This window comes from Arvicanthis niloticus, chromosome 6, assembly GCF_011762505.2.
Source record: "Arvicanthis niloticus isolate mArvNil1 chromosome 6, mArvNil1.pat.X, whole genome shotgun sequence".
Classification (NCBI taxonomy): domain Eukaryota; kingdom Metazoa; phylum Chordata; class Mammalia; order Rodentia; family Muridae; genus Arvicanthis; species Arvicanthis niloticus.
Genome location: NC_047663.1, coordinates 38077197 through 38099940, shown reverse-complemented (window position 1 = coordinate 38099940; position 22744 = coordinate 38077197). Strand labels below are relative to the sequence as shown.

Genomic DNA, 22744 nt, shown 5'->3' with positions numbered 1-22744 from the left:
CGACCTATGCGGAAGCAGTCGCAGAAAGAAAGTCGTAAACGCAGGCGCTGTGAGGCCGCGGGGCCTTCTGGGTAAAGATGGATTCCTACGACCTGTTTCGCCGGCTTGGAGCCGGCGCCAAGTTCGACGTGAAGCGGTTCTCAGCAGACGCTACTCGATTCCAGGTACTTTCTGTACGCGGGGAGCCGAGTGACCGAAAAGGGGCGGAATCCAGAGAATGAGACCGCTGCCAGCCGGGCAGCGGGCACGCTGGTTCCCCCAATGCCCGGCTCCGATCACCCCCGAGCATTTCCCTCCTTTGGGATTCAGCTTAACCTAAGATTTACCCCAAACTACTGAGCCCTGGTAGACTAAGTTGAGCCTGGCACGGACACTTGTTTCCTGAGGCTTCTTACTTTACTCATAAAGTTGGAATCCTCTCTGAGGCGGCTTCTTAGAAAGCACTCTTTCACCATAGCCTACCCAGGTTTGACTGTGCAGATAGCTGTACTGTAGTGGTTTTTTTTCGTTTTTCATCACCGAGCAAGAAAGGAGGTTCACTTGTGAAACATTTAAAACATAACCTTGCTGTAAAAGAACAGCCTTTGTGGAGGGTGATGTCTGTATTTCATCCTGACCGCCGTGCTGTAGTTACATTTGAACCCTGGAGCAGGGCTTTCTGGAACCAAATGCTGCGTCTGCTAGTGAATACTTCTGAGGTCTTCGCTAAGTTACTTGCTGATGCCTGGATTTTTTTTTTTTCTCTTCTGTCTCACTGCTATTTACCTTGTAGGGTTGGTGTGAGGATGAAGTAATTTTATATTTAATAAACATCCTTGACATGTAGTAAATGAAATGTATTCATTGCTGTCGTTGTTACTGGTAGGAGAATAGAGAGGGTTTTTGTTTGTTTCAATTCCATTTGCGGAAACACACAACTTAGCTCAACAGATTGTTGTGTGAAAAGGTTAAAAAGGTGAGTTACTGAACCTGTGTCTTCCATACAGCTAGTCATGGTTAAATGGAGACAGTTTAATGGCAGTAAATTTCACTTCAAACTTTTGGGGTTTTAGGTAGGAAAAAGAAAATTTGATTCCGATTCTTCGGAGGTCCTGAAGGAACTAGACTTCTTCGGAAACAAGAAGTCTGTCTCAGATAAGTATGGAGCTTTACAAATACACCAGGAGCTCCAAAATGAGGAGAAAACAGAAGGGGTCCTGTTGGAGAGGAGTAAAGAGCCCAAGAAGAAAAAGAGAAAGAAGATGATTTCAGGTTAGTGTTGGCCTTCTGCTTATTTTTTCCCCCAGTTCCAAAACAGAGCAATTTGGTAAATCAGACAATACATACCCATTCCTTTGTTGATGCCATTTGGATTATTCCAAGGTACTGTTAATTGCTACTATAATAATAGTCATGCTTAGCCTTTGGACAGGTGTTGCTATTTCTGGAGAATAATAATCCCAAAGTGGAGACACTCTGTTAAAAGGTATGCATCACTTCCTTAGACTAGATACCACAGAATGACTTCCCACACCTTTGTCTGTACTGGGTCTTTTATTTGAAACAAGGATTCCCAATCTCCCTGGGATTGGAGGCTAGGGAGTTCATCTATGATTGACATTTAGTTTTTTCAATGCTTTTTCTGTTGTAGTGTTACATAAATGTCAGTGTACTTTGTGTGTTTGTATGACCTTATCTGTCCAACAGATACATAGAATTGCAGAGTTGGCAAGTAGATTTAGATATTATAGTATAATCTACCAGAAACATTGTATCACTCAGAAACTCAGAAAGAGTGTCTTATTCTTTGTCATACACTGTATACTTCACGGGACAAGTATATATCTGGTTTGACTGGTGCCTGTGTCAAGGACATTTATTATGCTTCCATATTTCTGCTATTACATTGTAAAAGTCTTTTCTTTCCCTAGCTTCAAGGAACTTGGTGAAACATTTGCCCATATTAAAAATAGAAGTGCCACAAATTTAGAGACAGGATTCAGATGCTGGACAATCAGAAATCAATAGATGTCTACTATAGCCATTCAGTAATAAATGTATGTAGGCTGTAGACCTATGTATGATACATATATATATTTATTTTTAATTAGATATGTTATGATTGTGGATTAGTGGTGATTGGGGTTTATTAGTTCTGCTGTATGTGTTAACCAGGTTTACCTTAGACTGCTAGGCTCAAGTGATTCTCCTCCACAAGCTGCCTACAGGAGATGTCTCTGTGTGTCGTCTCTGTCTCTGTCTCTGTCTGGCTCTCTCTCGCTCCACAACTTTCTCTCAAATAATTCTTCCCTATGATACCTACTGGAAATATAAGGAGTTTTCTTTCCCTGCAAATTAATCTCTTTATATTTTATATTCCTTTTGTACTAGGTTATTCATCCATTTCTTCTTAGTTTAGTAAGCTTCAGATATTATGGAAATGAGCACGTTTTCCTACTTGTCATTTGATTTTGTAACATTGAAATCTTCAGTCCTGCTGGTTTATTTGTTATAAAGAATAAATGGAGCTGGGTGGTGACACACACCTTTTTGATCCTAGCACTCAGAAGGCAGAGGTAGGCGGATCTCTGTGAGTTTTGAGGAAGCCTCATCTACAGAGTGAGTTCCAGGACAGCCAGGGCTGCACAGAGAAACCTGTCCCAAAGAAACAAAAAGAGAGACAGAAACAGAGATACAGACAGAGGGAAAAGTGAATGGTATGGATATGGTGGCACATGCTTTTAATCCTAGTGGGTTGTTTGTTTGTTTGTTTGTTTGTTTGTTTTGGGGTTTTTTTTGTTTTGTTTTGGGTGTTTTGTTTTGTTTTGTTTTGTTTTTTTGAGACAGGGTTTCTCTGTGTAGCCCTGGCTGTCCTTGAACTCACTCTGTAGACCAGGCTGGCCTTGAACTCAGAAATCCTCCTGCCTCTGCCTCTGCCTCCCATGTGCTGGGATTAAAGGCTTGTGCCACCACCGTAAAAACCTGTCTTAATTAATAAATAAGATAAAAGAAGGATCAGGAGATTAAATTCTTTTTCCATGGCTTTGTGTTGCTTTTCAGTGGTATAGCCTATAGTAGGTCTGAAATTTGAGATCGTCCTTAGACCAGGCTGGCTTCAAACTCAAAGAAACCCACCTGCCTCTGCCTCCCAAGCGCTGGGATTAAAGGCGAGTGCTACCACTGTCTGGCTTATAACTCCTTGTGTTCTCATGTCAGTGGATTCTGCTGTTTGATTAGTTGGTTCTTGTATTCCCATGCCTTTACTTGTTGTGGCCTTATATTAACAACAGAAAGCAGAACATCGGATAGACTGCCAAGGCATATTACCATTCGCATATAGTATGCTGGGGACTACCTAGGACCACATACAAGCCAAATAAGCACTGCATTGCTGAGTTACAGCCAATCCCAATATATACTTTAAAATATATGCAGTTTCATTGCAGGTCAGTTATGTCTGAGTAAAATTAAAAATTATGTTTTAATAATGCTACAGAGGAGCCAGAGAGATAGCTTAGCAGTTAAAAGCCCTGGCAGCTGTTCCCAGCACCCACATGGCACTTTACAATGCCTATAACGCCAGTTCCAGGGTATGGATTCCTTCTTTTGCTTTCCTTAGCTACCTAGCATAAACACTCCATACAGACAAAACACCCATACATATTTTAAAAAATCAATCATAAACCCAGGCATAGCAACCCTTGCCTACAATCACATCACTTTGGAGGTAGAGGCAGGAAGACCTGTAGTTCAAGACCAGGCTAGACTCTGTAAAAAACATAAAATATTCATTGAAGTTCTTTGCTCACTACCCATAGAATTTTTCTTAGATTGTTCTCACATATTTGTTCTACCATATAAAACATTAATCTAATCTGGTCACTAAGACAGTCGGGTCTGCTTTTAATTAAGCCAGTGTTTACAGATACAGGAAAAACTGCTGTCTCTATGATATGGACAGCCCTAAGCATGGTCATTTCATGGCTAGTGCACATGAAATCTTTCTCTATCACAGTAGCTTCTAGCTCGATGTTTGATGAACAAGCTGGCTGCCCTGTAGCTTGTGGACTTCTTAGTCCATCTCCTGTTTGACACGTACAGTTTGTCTTGATGTTCACAACTGACACAGCCAACAAAAGGAAGAGAACGAGCCTCGGTGCCTTGACTGCACCACATTACAGCTCGCCTGTTCCTGGCCTAAATACACTTACTTCTGTTCCCCATGGGCCCTGCTAATGCCTTTTCTAGTTTAGTATGGTTTAGGTAGCCAGTTAGGCACACCTAACAGTTGTGCTTGATACCTTTGATTTTTAAAATGTAGACGTTCCTGTTCAAGAAGACTTTGACAGTACTATACAGTGGACATCCTGTGTAGAAGCAAAACTTCAAGATAAAAAAGCCAACGGAGAGAAGAAATTAACTTCAGGAAAGTTGGAACATCTCAGAAAGGAAAAGGTTTGAAAAATACCTTCACCTCCCAAAAGTATATATATAGAGTTTTTACTGGACTTCCTGCTTTTTAATTTATTTTGTTAAGATGGAAAACTAATTACATTTGTTCAGGTTTTACTTTAATGAAGACTGCAGAAGCCTCCTGTGCAGTGCTGGAGTGCTTGGTTACAGTTATAGAAAGGTCGGATAGAGTTTAGTTCCACTTGTTTATAGATGTGTAGTGTGTGTATATAAGAGTTCTTGAGCAGCCAGGCAGTGGTGGTGCACGCCTTTAATCCCAGCACTTGGGAGGCAGAGGCAGGCGGATTTCTGAGTTGGAGGCCAGCCTGGTCTACAGAGTGAGCTCCAGGACAGCCAGGACTACACAGAGAAACCCTGTCTTGAAAAAAACAAAAACAAAAACAAACAAACAAAAAAAAACCAAAAAAAAAAAAAAAAAAAAAAAAGAAAAGAAAAACAAACAAAGAGTTCTTGAGCTCCTCAAGTTTCAAGAGTAGTAGTGTGCCTAGAATAAAAATTTCAGGTTTCTTGGGCTGGTAAGATTGCTCAGGGGTTAAGAATACTGGCTACTCTTGTAGGGAACCCAGGTTCAGTTCCCAGCACCCATAAGGCAGCTCATAACCATCTGCAACTCCAGTTCCAGGGGATCTGATGCCCTGTCTGACCTCTGCAGGGCATCTCTGCAGTCATCAGGCACACACATGACATGATGCTAATACATTTATACATACATACAGGCAAAGCACTCATACATAAATTATTTTTTAATAATTATTTTTTAATAATTTCTTAACTCCTTTTGATAAGCCTAAAATTTGGCACCCTTTCTCTTCAGTGTTGAACTTATGGTTTAAAAGCATTTTTTTTTTTTTTTTCTGGAAGGGATTAGAGGGTTAGAATTCTTTTTGTTGTGGCCCACATGGATCTCTTGATTCTCCTGCCTCTACCCCGCAAGCCACTCTACCTATAGAGGGATAAAGTTCTTAAGGAAGGCAGTTTGTGATAAGGCTATAGGACATGAAAGGGTATGAATCTTTTCCTCCCTGTACCCTTGCCACTTGGATGGTGGAGACTGCAGTGCTGTGCTTCAGTGACCCAGACACCAAAATGTGGCTGTCTGTGGGGCTTGTTTTTGTTTTTAAAGTATTAAAAAGCACTGGCATTTGTATGCTAAGAACCATACTGAAAACATAATTTCAGAGCTTGCCTTCTAGAGGTTTCTATAAAGTTATATAAGAAGTGTGACAGAAACACATTACAGTACACACAGATGGGTCCCATCATTTGTGAGGGGTTTCTGACTGTGGATACCATGAAATGTTCTCAGTGTCTGTGTTAACTGGGGGCTTGGATTTAAGCAGAAAGCTTCCTGTGTGGCTGTAGCTTATGTTACTGTTATGTTACTGTTACTGCTGTTGGAAAGCATCTGAGATTGTTGTTGTTATTATTGTTTGTCCGTATACATATACATGTTGACTCCTTTGTCTCAATTTATAGATCAACTTCTTTCGGAACAAACACAAGATACATGTCCAGGGAACTGATCTTCCTGACCCAATTGCTACATTTCAACAACTTGACCAAGAATATAAAATCAGTTCTCGATTGCTCCAGAATATTCTAGACGCAGGCTTCCAAGTGCCCACGCCAATTCAGATGCAAGCCATTCCTGTTATGTTGCATGTGAGTGTGAAAATCTAGGATGCCTGTAACATTCTCCTGTGTCTTCATTCTTTTCCTGACCCCTTGAAATCCTTTCCACCTTTAGTCCCCTATTAAGTCTTTCATTTGAAGGTCTGTCTCAAGTGTTTGTACCCCCATAAAACCTGATCATTACAAGTAGATGCCATCATTTCCTTTATCAGTTCTTTCTCTCTCTCTCTCTCTCTCTCTCTCTCTCGAGAGAGAGAGAGAGAGAGAGAGAGAGAGAGAGACTGTGTGTGTGTATCCATGATCCTACTGCCTTAGCCTCTCGGGTGCTGGCACTTTGGGTGTGTGCTGTACTGTGCCTGACACTTGGGTATTTTTCATAAATCATTTAAACCCTCTGAGCATGGAGACTGTGTTTTGTCTTTTCTTTCTTAGTTGAGTTTGTAATGCCCAGAAGCTGTATCAGAAATACAAAAAGGCTTTTTAAAGTTCTTACGCATAATCTAACATGGTCTCCCCACTGCCCCTCTTTATTATCGACATATCCTTCACATATGATAAAGCTCACGGACCTTAAGCACAGTTTAGTCTGAACAATATGTAACCCACATAATATAACTGTTCTCCAGTAGAGCTGTACATTTCTGTACACCTCAGAAAATTCTGTTATGCCCCATTCATTCATTTCTTATCCTACCTTACCCAGAAAAAAACCAAAACGGGACAGTGTCCTGATTGCCATATTATTTTTTACTTCTAGGATTTCAGGTAGGATTGTCATTAATCTTTCACTTAATGTTTTTGAAACTTATAACACATCTGCTACTAAATAGCATCCTGCTGTATGAATATATTAACAATGTACTTATTCAATCACTTGTTGATAGAAGTGTAAATTAGATGAAATGTTTGGAAATTAAATTTTTCTGAGGACTTTAAAAACTAACAATGATACCACCATGTAGTGGTGGCACACACCTTTACTTCCAGCACTCCAGAAGCAGAGGCAGGCAGATCTCTGAGTTTGAGGCCACCCTGGTCTACACAGTGAATTCCAGGGCAACCAGGGCTGTTACACAGAGAAACCCTGTCTACAAAAATAAACAAATGGGCAGTGAAAAGCTCCCACCTCTCTCTCTCTCCTCATCTCTTTTTCTCCCTCCTTTCTCTCTTTTTTCCTCTCCCCATTTACAAAGTAATCAACTTGGCCTTAAATTAAGGTAGAGGAAAGACATCTTTTCACTCCATTATATTAGTTCTTTCCTTTGCTTTGTGTACTGAAATGAGAATATACTCACATGTTTGAGTGATTTCATTAACTCACATTAATTGAATTTGCATTTACTTTCCTCAGGTTATTTCAACCATTATTTCAGCTTAAGGCTTTAAAAATTACAGTGATCCCTTTAACGACTGTTATACTCTTGTCACCTAGTTGTCACCACTGTTTAATTCCAACCTTCACTCACTGTGTTATTTAACAAATTCATCCCAAGGGGATTGAACTGTACAGATACCGGGGTTGAAGGTCAGTTGTCTTACATGCTTTGGTAACAGAGTTTACTGGGAAAGAAAATTTGAAATAATAATTCTGATTCTCTCTGGGTTTTAGTTGTCCGTGGTGCCTAACAGTTCAAATGTACATTAGTGGCGGTGCTGTAACTAACACTGTTAGGGCAACAGTGTTGAGGGTAGGGTGTTAGAAAAAAATGCATAGTTGCAGTATGGGTAGGGTAGGGTGTAAACAGTTTTAATTCACTCAGTTTTAAGTGGTAGGGTGTCAGTTGGGATTATTTCGTTCAGTTTTATTTGTTGTTTTCATGGCTGCTCACGTTGTCTAACCAGGCTCTGAAAACTTGATGAACTTGTCCTGTTCTTCCTGTGCTCTGTTGTTAGGGTCGAGAACTTCTGGCTTCTGCTCCTACTGGATCTGGGAAGACGTTGGCATTTAGCATTCCCATTTTAATGCAGCTGAAACAACCCACAAATAAAGGCTTTAGAGCCCTGGTTATATCTCCAACCCGAGAACTTGCCAGCCAGGTATGAGTTAAGAGTTTTGAGAGAATGCATTTGTGTATGCTTTGATATCTTTCTTTCTGAGTTGTTAAAGCTCTCAAAAGAGTGTACTCTGTATAATATAGCATATGGGCTGCTTTTTAAAATGTCTACAATTTTCTAAAATGTGATTTGACAGTTATGCTTCTTTGGTAAAGACTCCCAGGTCTTAAAGATTGAGAGGGTACAGTTGATATATTCATTGCTGAGATTTGTTTACTCATTTAGAAAAGTGAAAGATTGCTGGACTTGGTGACTCACACCTGTAATCTCAGCATAGGGAGGTGGAGGAAAGAGGATTGATACTCCAGAGTCATCTTCAGCTTTAGTTACATACATGCCTGTCTCAAACAGCTGAGTGTGTGGCATATGCCTGTAGTCCCAACCCTCTAGAGACAGGGGATCTAGAAAATCTCTGTGAGCTTTTGGCCAGGGCTACAGAATGAGACCTTGTCTGAAAAAAAAGAAAGGAAAAGAAAATACCCCAGTTTTCTGAGACAGTAAAAGCTCATTGATGAGTTCTGCTGTCCTGGTGTGTAAATAAAACACCTGCAGCAGATGGCAAGAGTTTGCTTTTATTTCATGGAAGTGGCTTAGGATCTTGAGTCTCTGAGCATTCCAGGCCATCCTGCAGAGCACTGCAGGTTTCCTTTGTGAGTTGGTAATAGGGACACCAAAGGCATAAAAGAAGCTATGCGCCTGGGCCTAGTGTCTTAATGTTGGTTCTCTTACCTCTTTGTTTTAGATTCACAGAGAATTAATTAAAATATCTGAGGGTACAGGATTCAGGATACATATGATCCACAAAGCTGCAATAGCAGCTAAGAAATTTGGACCTAAATCATCTAAGAAGTTTGGTAAGAACTTCCTGCTTAGTGTATATAAGGGATTTGGAAATAATAAAGGTCCTAAGTGCTATATAAAAATTGTTACAGTGCAAGTCAGGGGTGTGTGTGTGTGTGTGTGTGTGTGTGTGTGTGTGTGTGTATGTGTGTTTGTATAAAAAATTTTTTTAAGTCAGGGTTTCATGTAATTCATACTGGCTTCAAAGCTATTTAGTTGAAAATGACCTTGCACTTGTGACCCCGCCTTGCTTAGGCTTCGTAAATGCTGAGATCACAGGTGTACACCACCACACCCGGTTTATGTAGTGCTAGGGATCAAACCCAGATCTTTGTGCATGGTAGGCACATATCTAAGCCCCTTATTAGCTATTTTATTTTATTGAGACAGGTTTTATCTGTGTAGTCCCTGCTGTCTAGGAATTTGTTCTATAGACCAGGCTGACCTTGAACTCAGAGATCCACCTTGCTTCTGCCTCAAGTGCTGAGATTAAAGCCATGTGCCACCATGGAGCCTTGCTTTGATTAGTTATTTCTGAGGAAGCTGAACATAGACTTTCCTCCCTCTTTGACCCAGAAGATCTGTGCCTGTGTCCTGGATGATTCTCCCCACCAGTCACCACAGGGACATTTGTTAGTGCAGCTGGGGTGGGAACCAGTAGCCCATTGTAGGTGGAGGCTGGAAATACTGTTAAGCCCCTTAATGCCCAAGACAGCTGTTTGAAGAAAGTTGGGTGACTTACCGTGTCAGCAATGCTAGGGTTTAGAATCCTACCTCATGCCCTTGGTTTCTAACCTGTCATGGGAATGCCTTGACAGATACAATTAGATTACTTGTTTCCCTTCAATGAACCAGAGAATTTGCTTTTAACTTAACCTCTGAAAATTTACTTAGGGCTTTTCAAGCCAAGCATGCTGGCACACACCGGCAGTCTAACCACTGAGGCAGGAGGATAAGAGAAGTTTTAAGGCCAACCTGGGCTTAGGATGATAAAGTGTTGTCTTTTAGAAGTTGAAATGGCTACAAGTATAGTCAAGTGGTGCAGCTCTTGCCTAGTGTCTATAAAGCAGGCCTTGGCTTTACTAACCTGGCCCTCAGGCAGGGGTAGGATGACCACGAGTTTGAGGGAGTCAGAACTACACAGCAAGACGCAGACTCAGGAAACAAAAAGGTTGAGGAAACTGCTCAGAGAGCAGAGATAGAGATAAAGATACAGGAGGGAGAGGTTAGGTTGTGGTGGAGGGGAAAATGTGTATGACATACTAACAAGAATTTGATTTTTGTGTTAACAGCTCTTTCCTTCCTACTTAAGGTTATTAACTGAAATTCTGAAGGCTTAGTTCTGTGCTGTAAGGAATGCATCTTATTTTTGCAATTTCTCCCACTTGTTTTTCCTGTAGATATCCTTGTGACTACTCCAAATCGACTGATCTACTTGCTGAAGCAGGATCCACCAGGGATAGACCTAACAAGGTACAACATTCTTGTGTTTTTCATCCACTTGCTTATTTTATTAGTTTCCTTGTTACTGTAACTGATTATTTCACAAACAGAAATTGAAGGGAGGGAGGGAGGGGCTGGTCTTTGAAGACGTATAGTTCATTGTGGCATTGGGGCAGGAGGGTGAGGCCTAGACTTCTTGCATCCACAGTTAGAAAGCAGGACAGTGGTGACTGTTGACTCTTAGCTGACTTTCTCCTTTTTATTCAGTCTGAATCCCAGCCGTAGTGCTGTTTGTAGCATGGGTCTTCCAACCTCAATAACCTGGTCTAGATAATCCTCACAAACAAGCCCAGAGGCTTGTCTCTGGTGATTTTGGATCCTGTCGGGTTAACAGTGTCTTCCAACACAGTTACTTTGTTCTCGGTTGCTTTTCTTGTTGTCCTTTGGTGCATGCTGTCTGCCAGCTTATGCCAGTGCTATGCTGAGAATAATTGTTTGAATTATCTAGCAGAAAACTGGGAGTTAACTTGTCAGGAAGAAAATTACACACTTGAATAAACAGTATATAGCTCCCCAAGATGTTTTCACATCTTTTAGCAAAAGCAAAGGGATCCTGAAGGAATCCTCTGTTATTTGTAACTGGCTTGTCTTTTAGGATTTAAAGTAGGTGACTGAGTTACATTTGTCATGTTTTTGTAGTAATTTTTCTTGTACATTTTTTTCTCTTTTGATAAAGTGGCATCATTGTTGGACTTTTTTTTCCATATATATTGACAGTTTAGTGAAGTGTCCTGGATCTTCCAGTTCTGTAACCATTTTTTTTTTTTTTTTTTTTTTTTTACTATTCATTAGTGTTGAGTGGCTGGTAGTAGATGAATCGGACAAACTGTTTGAAGATGGCAAAACTGGGTTTAGAGACCAGCTGGCTTCCATTTTCCTGGCCTGCACATCCCCCAAGGTCAGAAGAGCAATGTTCAGCGCAACTTTTGCATATGATGTTGAGCAGTGGTGCAAGCTGAACCTGGACAACGTCGTTTCTGTATCCATTGGAGCAAGGTAAACACCTGTTCTTTCACATTATCCCACTCACTTGTTGTCTTGGGGGACTGGGGGTTTTGTTTTGGTTTTATTTGGTGTTGTGTTTTGTTTTGTCTCAATGAGATAGTCGTTTAATGTGACACCAAGTATGAAAAGTTTTACTGATAGAAATGTGCTTTTCAAAGTCAAGATTAAGGATTTTTCAGAATTATACAGTGAAGATTCTCATGTTTGCATATTTATTCATCCCAGCACCATTCATTCATTCATTCATTCACAAAAAAAAATACGCCATAAGCTCAGTAGCCACCCATGCTTAGTTTCTCTGATTGTTAAATAGGACTGCATGGTTCTACTGCTGTTACTTAGCCACGTGAGAAATGATTCTGGTACAAAAAGTGAATTTGATAAGCACCAGGGACGTAGTTCAGTGATTGATTGAACAGTTAGGTAGCAGGATATCTGTGTTCTGTTCTCCAGCACTGGGAAAGGGTTTGAGATAGATTAGCATTTTATGCTAAATAAATACACTACCTCCGTTTTAAAAAAAATGACCAAGGAAAAGCATGGGTTGGCAAGATGGCTCAGCAGTTAGGGTGTGTCCCACCAAGCCTGCTGCTGAGGTCAATCCCAGAACCGTGTGTGGAAGGACAGACGGGAAAGTTGGTGCTGTGTCACACGGGTGCCCATGGTGGGCAGAGGACACTTTTTGGGACTTGATTTAGTCTCAGGCCTACCCATTTACACGGCAAGAGCCTTTACCAGAGTTTTGTGCCATCCCTGGCTGGTTTTGGTCTTTGTTTGTTTGTTTGTCTTGTTTTACTTTTTAGACAGCAAAGCTTTTCTACATCTAGTCCCAGCAGACTGGACTTAAACTCACAGAGCCCTGGGCCACCCTCCCAGGTGCTAGGATTGCAGGTCCTCACCAGCATGACTAGCTAAAACTCGATTCATAAAAGATACATTTTTCTTCTCAGGAATTCTGCAGTGGAAACTGTAGAACAAGAACTTCTCTTTGTTGGATCTGAGACTGGAAAACTTCTGGCTATGAGAGAACTTGTTAAAAAGGTATGTTGGAGTCACTCTGGACTTCTGGTAAAGGTCACTCATGTTTCAGCATCATCCAGCATTGTATTTAGTGTTGATTCAATCTTTGTGATCCAGTGCATGGTGAGGCTTTGGGACCTCCCTGGTGATGCCCTGAGTCCACATCTACCTGTCCATGTGTTCTTCACTCCCTCATCTCTGCTGGTTCATTAGAGATGACCTGCATGAGTGACAGCTTCAGTCTGCTTTTGGTTTTTTTATCCTAAAATAAGTACAGAGTAGAAGCCTTGGTTAGAAAGCTTTAAGGCTGGAGAGTTGGCTTAGTGGTTAAGGGCACTTACAGCTCTTGCAGAGAACCTGGGTTCAAGTCCCAGCACTCACATGGTGCCTCCCAAGCATCTCTGACTCTAGTTCCAGGGCACCTGACACCATCACTGACCCCTTTGAGCACCAGGTACATACATGATCACATACATACATGTAAACAGAACACTCACATACATAAAAAAATGTGGGTTCAGGTAAGAAAGCAAAAATATATTCTTAGAGATAGCACAAATATATCAGCTGCTTTAATGGTAGAGCAGTTAGGATGGTTGGAAGATGGACAAGAAAGGCGTTTGTACATGCCTGGGGCCTGGACATGGACTTCTGAGCTGGGCAGCCTAGGGATTTGAGCTGGACCATTTTCTGTCTCAAAGATGACAGCAGATGTGAGCTCCCAGCTGATGCTCAGGTGTTTCTTGATTCCATTGGGGGAGGAGATTTTTATTTGTTTACATTGAGACAACTAGAACTAAAGATACAGGAAAATTTTAAAGTTGGAGTAAGCAGTTCTGGGGCTAAGAGCTGGTGGTTTTAGCATGGGCATACATTGTTGTAGGAATGCAAGTTTATTGGAATTAGTGAGATAAGAAATACCATCCAAGGACAATGAAAACCCTTTGTAGAGGGTGGATGGAGAATGAGACACTGGCCGTAGAAGTGTATGTCCTAGAAGTTCTATTGCTGTGATAAAACACTGTGACAAAAACAAACAAACAAACAAAAACAAAAAAACACCACCACCAACAACAACACAACACAACTCGGGGAAGAAGAGTTTATTTTAGCTCACAGTTCCACATCAGAGTCCATCACCGGGGACATCAGAGCAGCACGTAGAGGCAAGAACTTATGGAGAGGCTGTGGAGGGATGCTGCTTAATGCCTTGCTTTCCAGTAGCTTGTGCAACCTACTTCCTTATAGCACCTGGAATCACTTGCCTAGAGATGGCACCACCCACAGTGGGTTTGCCCATCAATCATTCATTAAGAAAATACACTACAGACTTGCCTGCAGTATGGAGGCCTTTCTTCAGTTGAGAGTCCCTCTTCCCAGATGACTTTGGTTTTATGTCAGGTTGACATTGTGTATTGTGACATAGTGTATTGTGCCAGGACAATACACTAAATGGAATGGGTTATTTGTGAACTGAAGACATATTGATTGTATTCTTTCTTACAAGTTATATGTGCTGATTTTTACTTTTCTCCTAGGGTTTCAGTCCACCTGTTCTTGTTTTTGTTCAGTCCATTGAAAGGGCTAAAGAACTTTTCCATGAGCTCATATATGAAGGCATTAATGTGGACGTCATTCATGCAGAAAGAACACAGCAGCAGGTAGAAAGTCAACTGTGCGACAAACATTATGCACACTGCCCGTTTGCCATCTCGACTGGTACTGATGCATTGAATGTGTCTTCTTTCTCCAGCGAGATAACACAGTCCACAGCTTCAGAGCAGGAAAAATCTGGGTTCTTATTTGTACAGCCTTACTTGCAAGAGGAATTGACTTTAAAGGCGTAAACCTGGTCATCAATTATGATTTCCCCACCAGCTCAGTGGAATACATCCATAGGATAGGTGAGCCTTTGCTTTCATGCCCTTGTTGCCTACTTATCATTCTCAGTGCCTCACCCTTCCTGTTAGGCATTCTCACTCTGGCTTTTGGTGCCGTGAAAATCCAGTGACCTTTTTTTGGGCGAGGGGGTTACATTTTCTTATTTAATGATGTGAGTGAAGCATGCTGATGGTGTGGGGGGTTGGAGGAAGACATCAGGTGTTGGTCCTCAAGTTTCTTGCCCTTCATTGTATATGGCAGGGTAGTGACCTGTGAGCTTTCAGGGAGTCCCTCATTTCCACCTTCCACCTTAACCTGGGGACTCGGATTACAGACATATGTCTGACTACTCTGGCTTTTACATGGATTCTGGGAATTTGAACTCCTATCCTCTTGTTTGTGCAAAAAGTGATTTACCCACTAAGACATCTCCAAACACCAAAGTCCTTTATGTGAACCTTGAGAATTATTTCCAGTTAAACATCAAACAAACAAACATTTTCATGGTCTGGTTTCTCCTAGGTCGAACTGGAAGAGCAGGGAATAGGGGAAAGGCTGTTACATTTTTCACTGAAGATGATAAACCATTACTAAGAAGGTAAATTAGGGGCTGGGATGTAGCTCATTTGTTGAGCTCTTGTCTGGTGTGTTTGATTCCAGCATCACACCTACCACTCCACCATCCACAAATTTAAGAAGCCTGTAAATTAGGAAACATAGCTTGGTATTTTAGTTGCAGTTGACAAAATTGCTTCATTATTTTTCTGTGTGTATTTATTAGTAGATAGTTACAAATGACTGTGTCCCAAATTCTGTTACTAATATATTAGTGGTTTGTTGCTAAGGTTTGGGTTACTGAGGTCTCTCGAGGTTTTCAGTCCAGTCAGTGCACTCTTTTACCATGGTGCATCCGTTCTGTTATTTTGGGGCCAGATGGAGTTTTAAATTTAGTCCCAGAGTCTCTTGCTGTAGAGGAAAAAGTATTTTAGTGACACATTTTATTTTTGTCAGTTGTAGCCCTTTGAAGTGTGTATATCATATGCTTTTAGACTCTCTGGTCTTAATTTAGTCCATCATTATAGATTTTTATGCAGATTTCTGATTTTGGAGACAGGGTTTCACTATGTAGCCTAGGCTGGCCTGAAACAGTCTGCCTGCCTCTGTCTCCCAAGAGCTAGCATTACAGGCTTGTGCCACCAATCTCAGCTATAAAGGTGCAGGGTTCTCTGTATTTTGGCTGCCTACAGTAATTTTTGGTTGAAGGCTAACTGACAGCACCTACATTCATTCTATACATGTGCCTTCAAAGCTTCCATTTTGTCACACACATTTTGTCTTGCTTTAAGCAGACTCTGACATGTCTATATGTAGGTGTGTGTTGCAAGAGCCTTAATGGATCTAGGGGCTTAATAACCACAAGGATGTGACTGATGACTCCAGCATCAGTTAGCTATGACCATTAGTTTCTCTGTGAGATGGGGTTTGTAGGGTTTTCCACATTAAGTCATTGTGAGGAATGAATAGTTATTATATGTAGAAATCTTGCAGTCTGGCCCTTAGTAAGAATGGTCACTTAATGAATTGAGGCTTACCTCTAGCTTCACTGAGGATACCTTCACTTAGCTACCTAAATTACTCCTCCATATATTGGTTTCAGTCCAGTGAATGCTTCTCTCAGAAATCTAGTATGGTTAGTATGGTTTCATTTGACAGTAATTGGTACTCTCTGAGAAGACTGCTGGAATATTCTTGTGTAGTTTTAGTTCCTTTGTGTTGTACAGAGGGTTTTGTACATGACTAATTTTGTACATTAATGAGATGTGTTCCTGTTTTGGGGTTTCTTTTTCAGTGTTGCCAATGTTATCCAGCAGGCTGGTTGTCCTGTGCCTGAATACATAAAAGGTTTCCAGAAACTACTAAGGTTTGCATTTAAACTAACTCGGAGCCTTTTCTCTGGGTCTTTATACATTCTTGCTTTTTGTTTATTTTGTTTCTTCTTCCTTGCTTTTATTTAGTTTGTAGTTTAAGTATATACATACATACATACACACACACACACACACACACACACACACACACACACACACATCCCAGAATGGTGCGTTGTTTAATTTTACATGTTTTGGGTTTTGTTTTTGAAACAGGGTCTCACTGTGTAGACCAGGCGGACCTCAAATTCACAGACATTTGCCTGGCTCTGATCCTAATGCTGGGATTATAAAGGCATGTGTGCCACTATGCCTGGCAAACTTTTTCCTGTTTTTAATCCTTTTTTCATTTTTTAATGTATGTGAGTACACTGTCACTGTCTTCAGACACACCAGAAGAGGGTATCGGATCCCATCACAGATGGTCGTGAGCTACTATGTGGTTGTTGGGAATTGAACTCAGGACCTCTAGAAGAGCAGCCAGTGCTCTTAACTGCTGAGCCATCCTTCTGAAGCTCCATGCTTTTAATCTTACATACAAATGGTTCTTGAGTTCAAATGGGTTTAAGATCATCTAAGTTTATTGTAAACTGAAGGTATTATAAGTAGAAAATGGGCTAGGCAGTGGTGACACATGCCTATAGTCCCAGCATACAGGAGGCAGAGAGAGATGGGTCTCTGAGTTTGAAGTCAGCCTGGTCTACAAAGTGAGTTCCAGGACAGGCAAGAATACACAGAGAAATCATGTCTTTGGGGGGGGGGGGGGGCGAGGTAGAAAATGAATTTAAGCATGTCTAATCTACCACACATCTTAGATGTGTACTGTAGACTTTCAGGGCTTATGTGGTTTCATTTGTTTTTTTTCAGACTCACTCTTTACTTAGGTTGGCTTGAAAGTCACAGCCATCTTTGTGCCTTGACTGTTCTAATTACTGAGATTGCAATGGATCACCACACCTTGCTGGATTATTTATCTGTCACTCTTATTGTTGAGTGACTTCCTTGGAGCTCTGGTTCCCTGTTGCTGCACAGCTGTGCTGAAAAATTTTGTGTCACATATTGCATGCTGGGAGGGCCAAAGGACAGAGTCGTTTCTGCTGAGCAGGAGTCACCCTGCATCAAGTGAAAAGCTGTAGTGTGGCTTCTGTAACAGCATTGACTGGGTGTGCTCCTTTACTCTGTTCTTGCCTTGAGTTTCTTGTGTGTGGCTGAGTGACATGTCCTGCATTCACAGTCCTGTGTACTCAGCAGCACCCATCTCTAGGACTCTTCCTCCTGGAGAACTGCACCTCTGTGTGCATTGAACAGCAGATCTTGTCTTCCCCTTTGCCTAGTCCTGGGAACCACTATTCTGTTTCCTGTTTCTTGTTTTTACTTTCTGGGTACCTCATATAAGTTGAATCATACAGTATTTTTGTAATGGACTTTACTTTGCACCATGTCTTTTCGTCAGAATTTCCTTCCTCAAAGCCCCTACCACATTTTACCTGGCATCTGTCTGTCATTTAGGTTGCAGCTACCTTATATCTGTTGTGAGTGCTGTTGAGTCTTTGAGAGATTACTCTCATACACTCTAGATTTTTATCTTCTTCAGCATACTCTAATCCCAACAGTGATGTGTCTTTAAAGCATTTTAAGGAAACATTTTACTTTAGAATATATTAGTTCCTTCTCAGCTTTTTCATCTTTGAAATGGATTTCTTGTTTTGTTTTGTTTTTTTTGTTTTTTGAGACAGGGTTTCTCTGTGTACCCTGGCTGTCCTGGAACTCACTCTGTACACCAGGCTGGCCTCGAACTCAGAAATCCGCCTGCCTCTGCCTCCCAAGTGCTGGGATTAAAGGTGTGTGCGCCACCACTGCCCGGCTTTGAAATGGATTCTTAAAAACTAACTATTCAGTGAGTGAAATATGCTTAGAATTATTAATAACAATTAATTGTCTGGAGTCAGAATCTTTAATGCTTATTGACATAGAACATGAGGTTTTCTCAGAGTGTATTTAATCATAGCCAGTGTGATTTTAAAGGTTGATTTCCTATGTCCATATGAAACAGTTGTAAGTGCTGTCAGCTGATCTGGTCCATTGAAACGAGTACAGCCTCAACTAGCTTTAGCTTCTAAGTGAACTTGTGTTTAATTTATTTCTTCTCTCTCTTCTTAACTTCCAGCAAACAAAAGAAAAAAATGATTAAGAAGCCATTGAAAAGGGAGAGCATTAGTACAACTCCAAAGTACTTCTTAGAGCAAGCTAAACAGTAAGTACCTGTGTGGTAAGAAGACCGCTGTAATTAGAGTAGGCATTGTTTTTCCTTAAGAGGCATTTATACCCAGCACTTGGGAGGCAGAGGCAGGCGGATTTCTGAGTTTGAGGCCAGCCTGGTCTACAGAGTGAGTGCCAGGACAGCCAGGGCTACACAGAGAAACCCTGTCTCGGGGGAAAAAAAAAAAGAGGCATTTATAGAAGTAAAATGAATACGTAGGTAATCCATTATAGGATATGGTAGAAATGTATCTCAGAATACCTTTGATTTGGGAATTTGCATATTTTAGTTTTGAAATTTTTCTGTATCTATATATTAATCATCTGGGTTTCCCACCATATTTGAAAATTTGCTGTGAATTAGAATTGCACCTCACACTCTGCACCATCTGCATTAGGCCACGCTGCTGGAGCCAGCAGTTAGGAACATTGACAGATGTTAATCAAACCTTTCTTGAAGTGTTTGTCTGCTGGGCAGGATTTCATATGACCTTAGACTCACACTGGGGTTCACTGTATCCTTTAAAAGTTACTACTTGGCTTGGGGGTTTTTTTTTGGGGGGGGGGGAGTACTTAGCATAGGTCTTGTAGGATTCATACAGGTATGTCTTCTCTATTAATGCTAGGAAGCTGTGTGTTTTAGTAGGGGTTTGCCAGAATACTTTGAGTTCCATTACCCTAATTAAAAGAGATACTTTTCACAAATTTCCCAGTACTAGAATAGCATGTGCTCTAATAGAATCTTTCAGTTTGTGTGTCCCCCGTGTCCGTGTCCCCAACGGGTGTTGTTAGCATCCTAGGAAAATAAGCTAATTCTATTTTCCATTACCTTAAATTAGGTGGGAAAGCAAGCCATTAGGTAAACTGTTCCATAGACCAGCACAGTTCACTACAGAAACTTGATGCTGGTGGGATAGAGAAATGCATGTAGGACAGGTCATATGAGAACATTAGATGACTTTAAACAAAGGAATTTACATAAGGGGAAGGTCTTGGGTGCAGGTACAGTTATAGGAGGTTTCAAGGAGGTAGATGTATCTAAAGACAGGTAAGACATAGGTCTTTAGAAAGAACAAGAGGATCAATCATCTGAAACTGTATGTGCCACTGCTGTAAGCAGAACAGGAGGCTTGCACAGCATTTAGTGCTGTGGAAATAAAGTTCACTCCAGGTGTTGGCAGTGTACAGAGTGTCCCAGAGTCTTGATCTTTTCTCCAGATTGAGTGTGGAGCCTGATGTGGCAAGGGGTGGATATGGATTGGGAGCCTAAAAACTGATTCTAATAGGAACCTTCTTGGGTGGCTTGGGCAAGTTGCTTGTCTCTACACCACAAACTTATAAAGATTTGGAAGCTTAATAGTTTGTTCCATTGGTACTTAGTTTATAACATTGTAGAGGTGTGTGTGTGTGTGTGTGTGTGTGTGTGTGTGTGTAAAGGTTTTGTGTTGCAGGTAGTTTGTCTGGAGTATCATGAGGGGTGTTAGGCACCTGTCAGTCTTCTTAGGAGAGCTAAGTGCACGTCTCTCAGGCACTGAGTAGAAGCTGGTGGAGGCTTTTCTGGAGCCTGAAAGTCAGATGGAGCATAACATGGAGATTGTTGACTTTTAATAGGATACAGCAATATTTTTATTTTTATTTTTATTATTTAGATTAAACACTTTTGAATAATTACATTTTAAATGTTTTGTGTTTATAGCATTTTTTGGGCTTATTAAAACTTATCTACAAGAAGCCTTGGGAGTGCTGGTTAAGTCTTGTGGTATCAGCCACACACCTAAGACTTTTTTTCCATTTACTTCTATTTTAAAGACTGTCTTTCTAAACATAAGAACAAGATCCATCATGATCTAGTTCATGTTCCTTCTCCATTACAGATACAGGTTGCTTTGGGGTGTATAAGTTTATGTCTTCAGCTCAGCTTCCACATTAAACCTGGAACCCGATCCCTCATTGTCTAGAGGCCTTCCTTCAGGCCCTACAGACCCAGCCTGATGTGGTGAGGGGTGGGTTTGGATTTGGAGCCTAAAAACTGATTCTAATAGGAACTTTCTTGGGTGACTTGGACAAGTTGCTTGTCTAATATGTCATGACCATCAGGTATTATCCACTCTGCCTCATTGTCTTCATTTGAAAATGCATGCACAAACAACACTTAACAGCAGTGTCTAACACTTACCACAGAATCACTGGGTCAAGACCAGACTCTGTCCTTTGTGCTGTGTAGTAGTGTAGTTGGTTATAATGGTTTTCATATGGACAGTGATTTTTATGCTAGGCATAGACCTAGTAAATATCTTTGTTCCCAGTTCCTCAGATGCTTTGCTGTACAGTAACTTTTGGCACATTTATTTAGTCTTCGTTATAGAAGTGAATTTATATAGAATTTCTGATTCATCGTGTCTTCCTTTTTGTAGGAAAAAGGTTGCTGCCCAAAACAGCAAGAAGAAAGAAACTCTCAAAGAGAAAAGTTAAATAATAAACACCTTAGAAGGCAATCCCTGCAGGGTAATTTATAAGCCTGGCATGAATTCCCATGGAGTACTTACAACCGTCTTTGCCAAACATTTTAAATCACCGAGAATATGAGAGAGCAGAATGGTCCTGATCTAGTGGCGCATCAAGCTTCACTTGGTAGGTGGGATTTATACAATGGAGATAGCATGCGTGAACATTTCTGCCTGAGTCGGAGAGATACTTCTTAAAGAAGAACAAGAACTGAAGCTAAAATAACACCCAAATGTGGTGAACTTTTAAGGATTTTGCCCTTCACGTGTGAAGGAAAGTGTGATGCATGCTATGGAGAGGCATCTGGAATAGAATTTTAAAATAAAACCTTAAGCTTGAGTGCACCATTCACACTTGTGTGCATGGAGAGCGGTGTGTGTGGGATGAGAACAAGAGCAGCAGCACAGGCCAGCCACAGGAAGAAGCCTAGTGCTCCCTTCAGTGTCTCTTTGTGGTATAAGCCACAATAAGGAACTCCCCCATCTGTGGTTATCCAAGTTCCAGGGCATTGGAAACTTTAGTCTGTTGAAATTTATGTATCCTGCATTGGGGAGGACTCATATTAGCTGTCATAGTGTTGCAACTGTAAGGTTATGATCGGCCTCTCCTGGTCTGACTTCATTCTTGGTCTGACAGTCATTTAGCCGTGTTCTTTCCTGTCTCTTTCTACTCAAGATGATTCTGCTTGAAAGCTGATAGCACTCTATCCTATCCTGATAAGGAAGAACATTGCCGTTACACTATACACCTGGCTTCATTGTCTCAGAAGCTTATCTTTGCCGAGGCTTGATGGCCTTCATCCACCCTGGCCAGAGGACTGGTCATTTAGACCCAGTGCAGGTTTTTCTTAATTACCTGCTTTGTACAGTGGAATAAAAAAAGGCTTGGTACAAGTTGAAGCACTTAAGACTGGAGCCTAGAATTAATTGCACAGTGCTGCCACACGACTGCAACATAGGTGACTGTCAGCAACTGAATTATGGCTAATTCCTTTGCTCTAAGCAGTTGATGCTTCAGCCTAAAACCAGCACAGGAGACCTTTTTAATAATGTGTATTTGTTTTGAAAAGGGATCTCTGTATCCAAGACTGGCCTGGAACTCACAGTGGTCCTCCTGTTTCAGCCCCTTTACTACTGAGAATTGACATGAGACTGTCCTGAATAGATGGGACAAAGATTTTTTTTTTAAATCAGGCTTCACTTAAATAAACTGCTCCAGAGAATAAAAACTTTTTTTTTTTTTTTTTTTTTTTTTTTTAGGAGCACAGGGCTTGCTAACAGCACCACTCTTACAATTAATGGCACTGATAAAGTATTGAAGCAGTTGTGTGATATGAAGCGGTGATCTCAAAGCATCTGAGCAGGACTCAGATGGGGTATGTCCTCGGACGGGTGCAGATAGAGATGCTAACAGATCACTTTGACAGTTTCTACTCCGTTGTTTTCTCTTCATTCTTTCCTGAGCAACCACCCAATCCATGAAGTAGCTACAAGACTTGTATCAGCTTGTTTTGTCAAAGGGTCAGTAATGAATTTAAACCCCTATACATCAGTAAGGACTCTCCTACATAAATAATAGCTTTGTCCAAGGAAGAGGAAGAGTGAAATAGAAAACAAGACCAAACAACAACAAAGGGAAAAGATCCCACAAATAATGGGCGTGGT

At 41.0% G+C, this 22744-nt stretch overlaps 1 protein-coding gene across 1 annotated transcript; it reads left to right on the top strand.

Moving 5' to 3' along the window:
* Nucleotides 1-14: 14 nt before the first annotated feature.
* Nucleotides 15-21431, top strand: Ddx52 (DExD-box helicase 52). Its single transcript, XM_034507794.2, has 15 exons — nt 15-164; nt 1053-1251; nt 4301-4434; nt 5929-6114; nt 7978-8121; nt 8882-8993; nt 10380-10452; nt 11275-11478; nt 12438-12528; nt 14046-14168; nt 14261-14411; nt 14911-14986; nt 16238-16309; nt 18484-18570; nt 20990-21431. The coding sequence occupies exons 1-15, from the start codon at nt 78-80 to the stop codon at nt 21045-21047; spliced, it is 1797 nt and encodes a 598-aa protein (XP_034363685.1). The 5' UTR covers nt 15-77; the 3' UTR covers nt 21048-21431.
* Nucleotides 21432-22744: the final 1313 nt, after the last annotated feature.

What these genes read in the sequence shown, in the direction of transcription:
- Ddx52 (XM_034507794.2), top strand. Translation starts at nt 78, where the DNA reads ATGGATTCCTACGACCTGTTTCGCCGGCTTGGAGCCGGCGCCAAGTTC. An exon ending in TGAGAGAACTTGTTAAAAAG is followed by an intron (nt 12,529 to 14,045) that starts GTATGTTGGAGT and finishes CTTTTCTCCTAG; the next exon opens with GGTTTCAGTCCACCTGTTCT. An exon ending in GATAAACCATTACTAAGAAG is followed by an intron (nt 14,987 to 16,237) that starts GTAAATTAGGGG and finishes TTTCTTTTTCAG; the next exon opens with TGTTGCCAATGTTATCCAGC.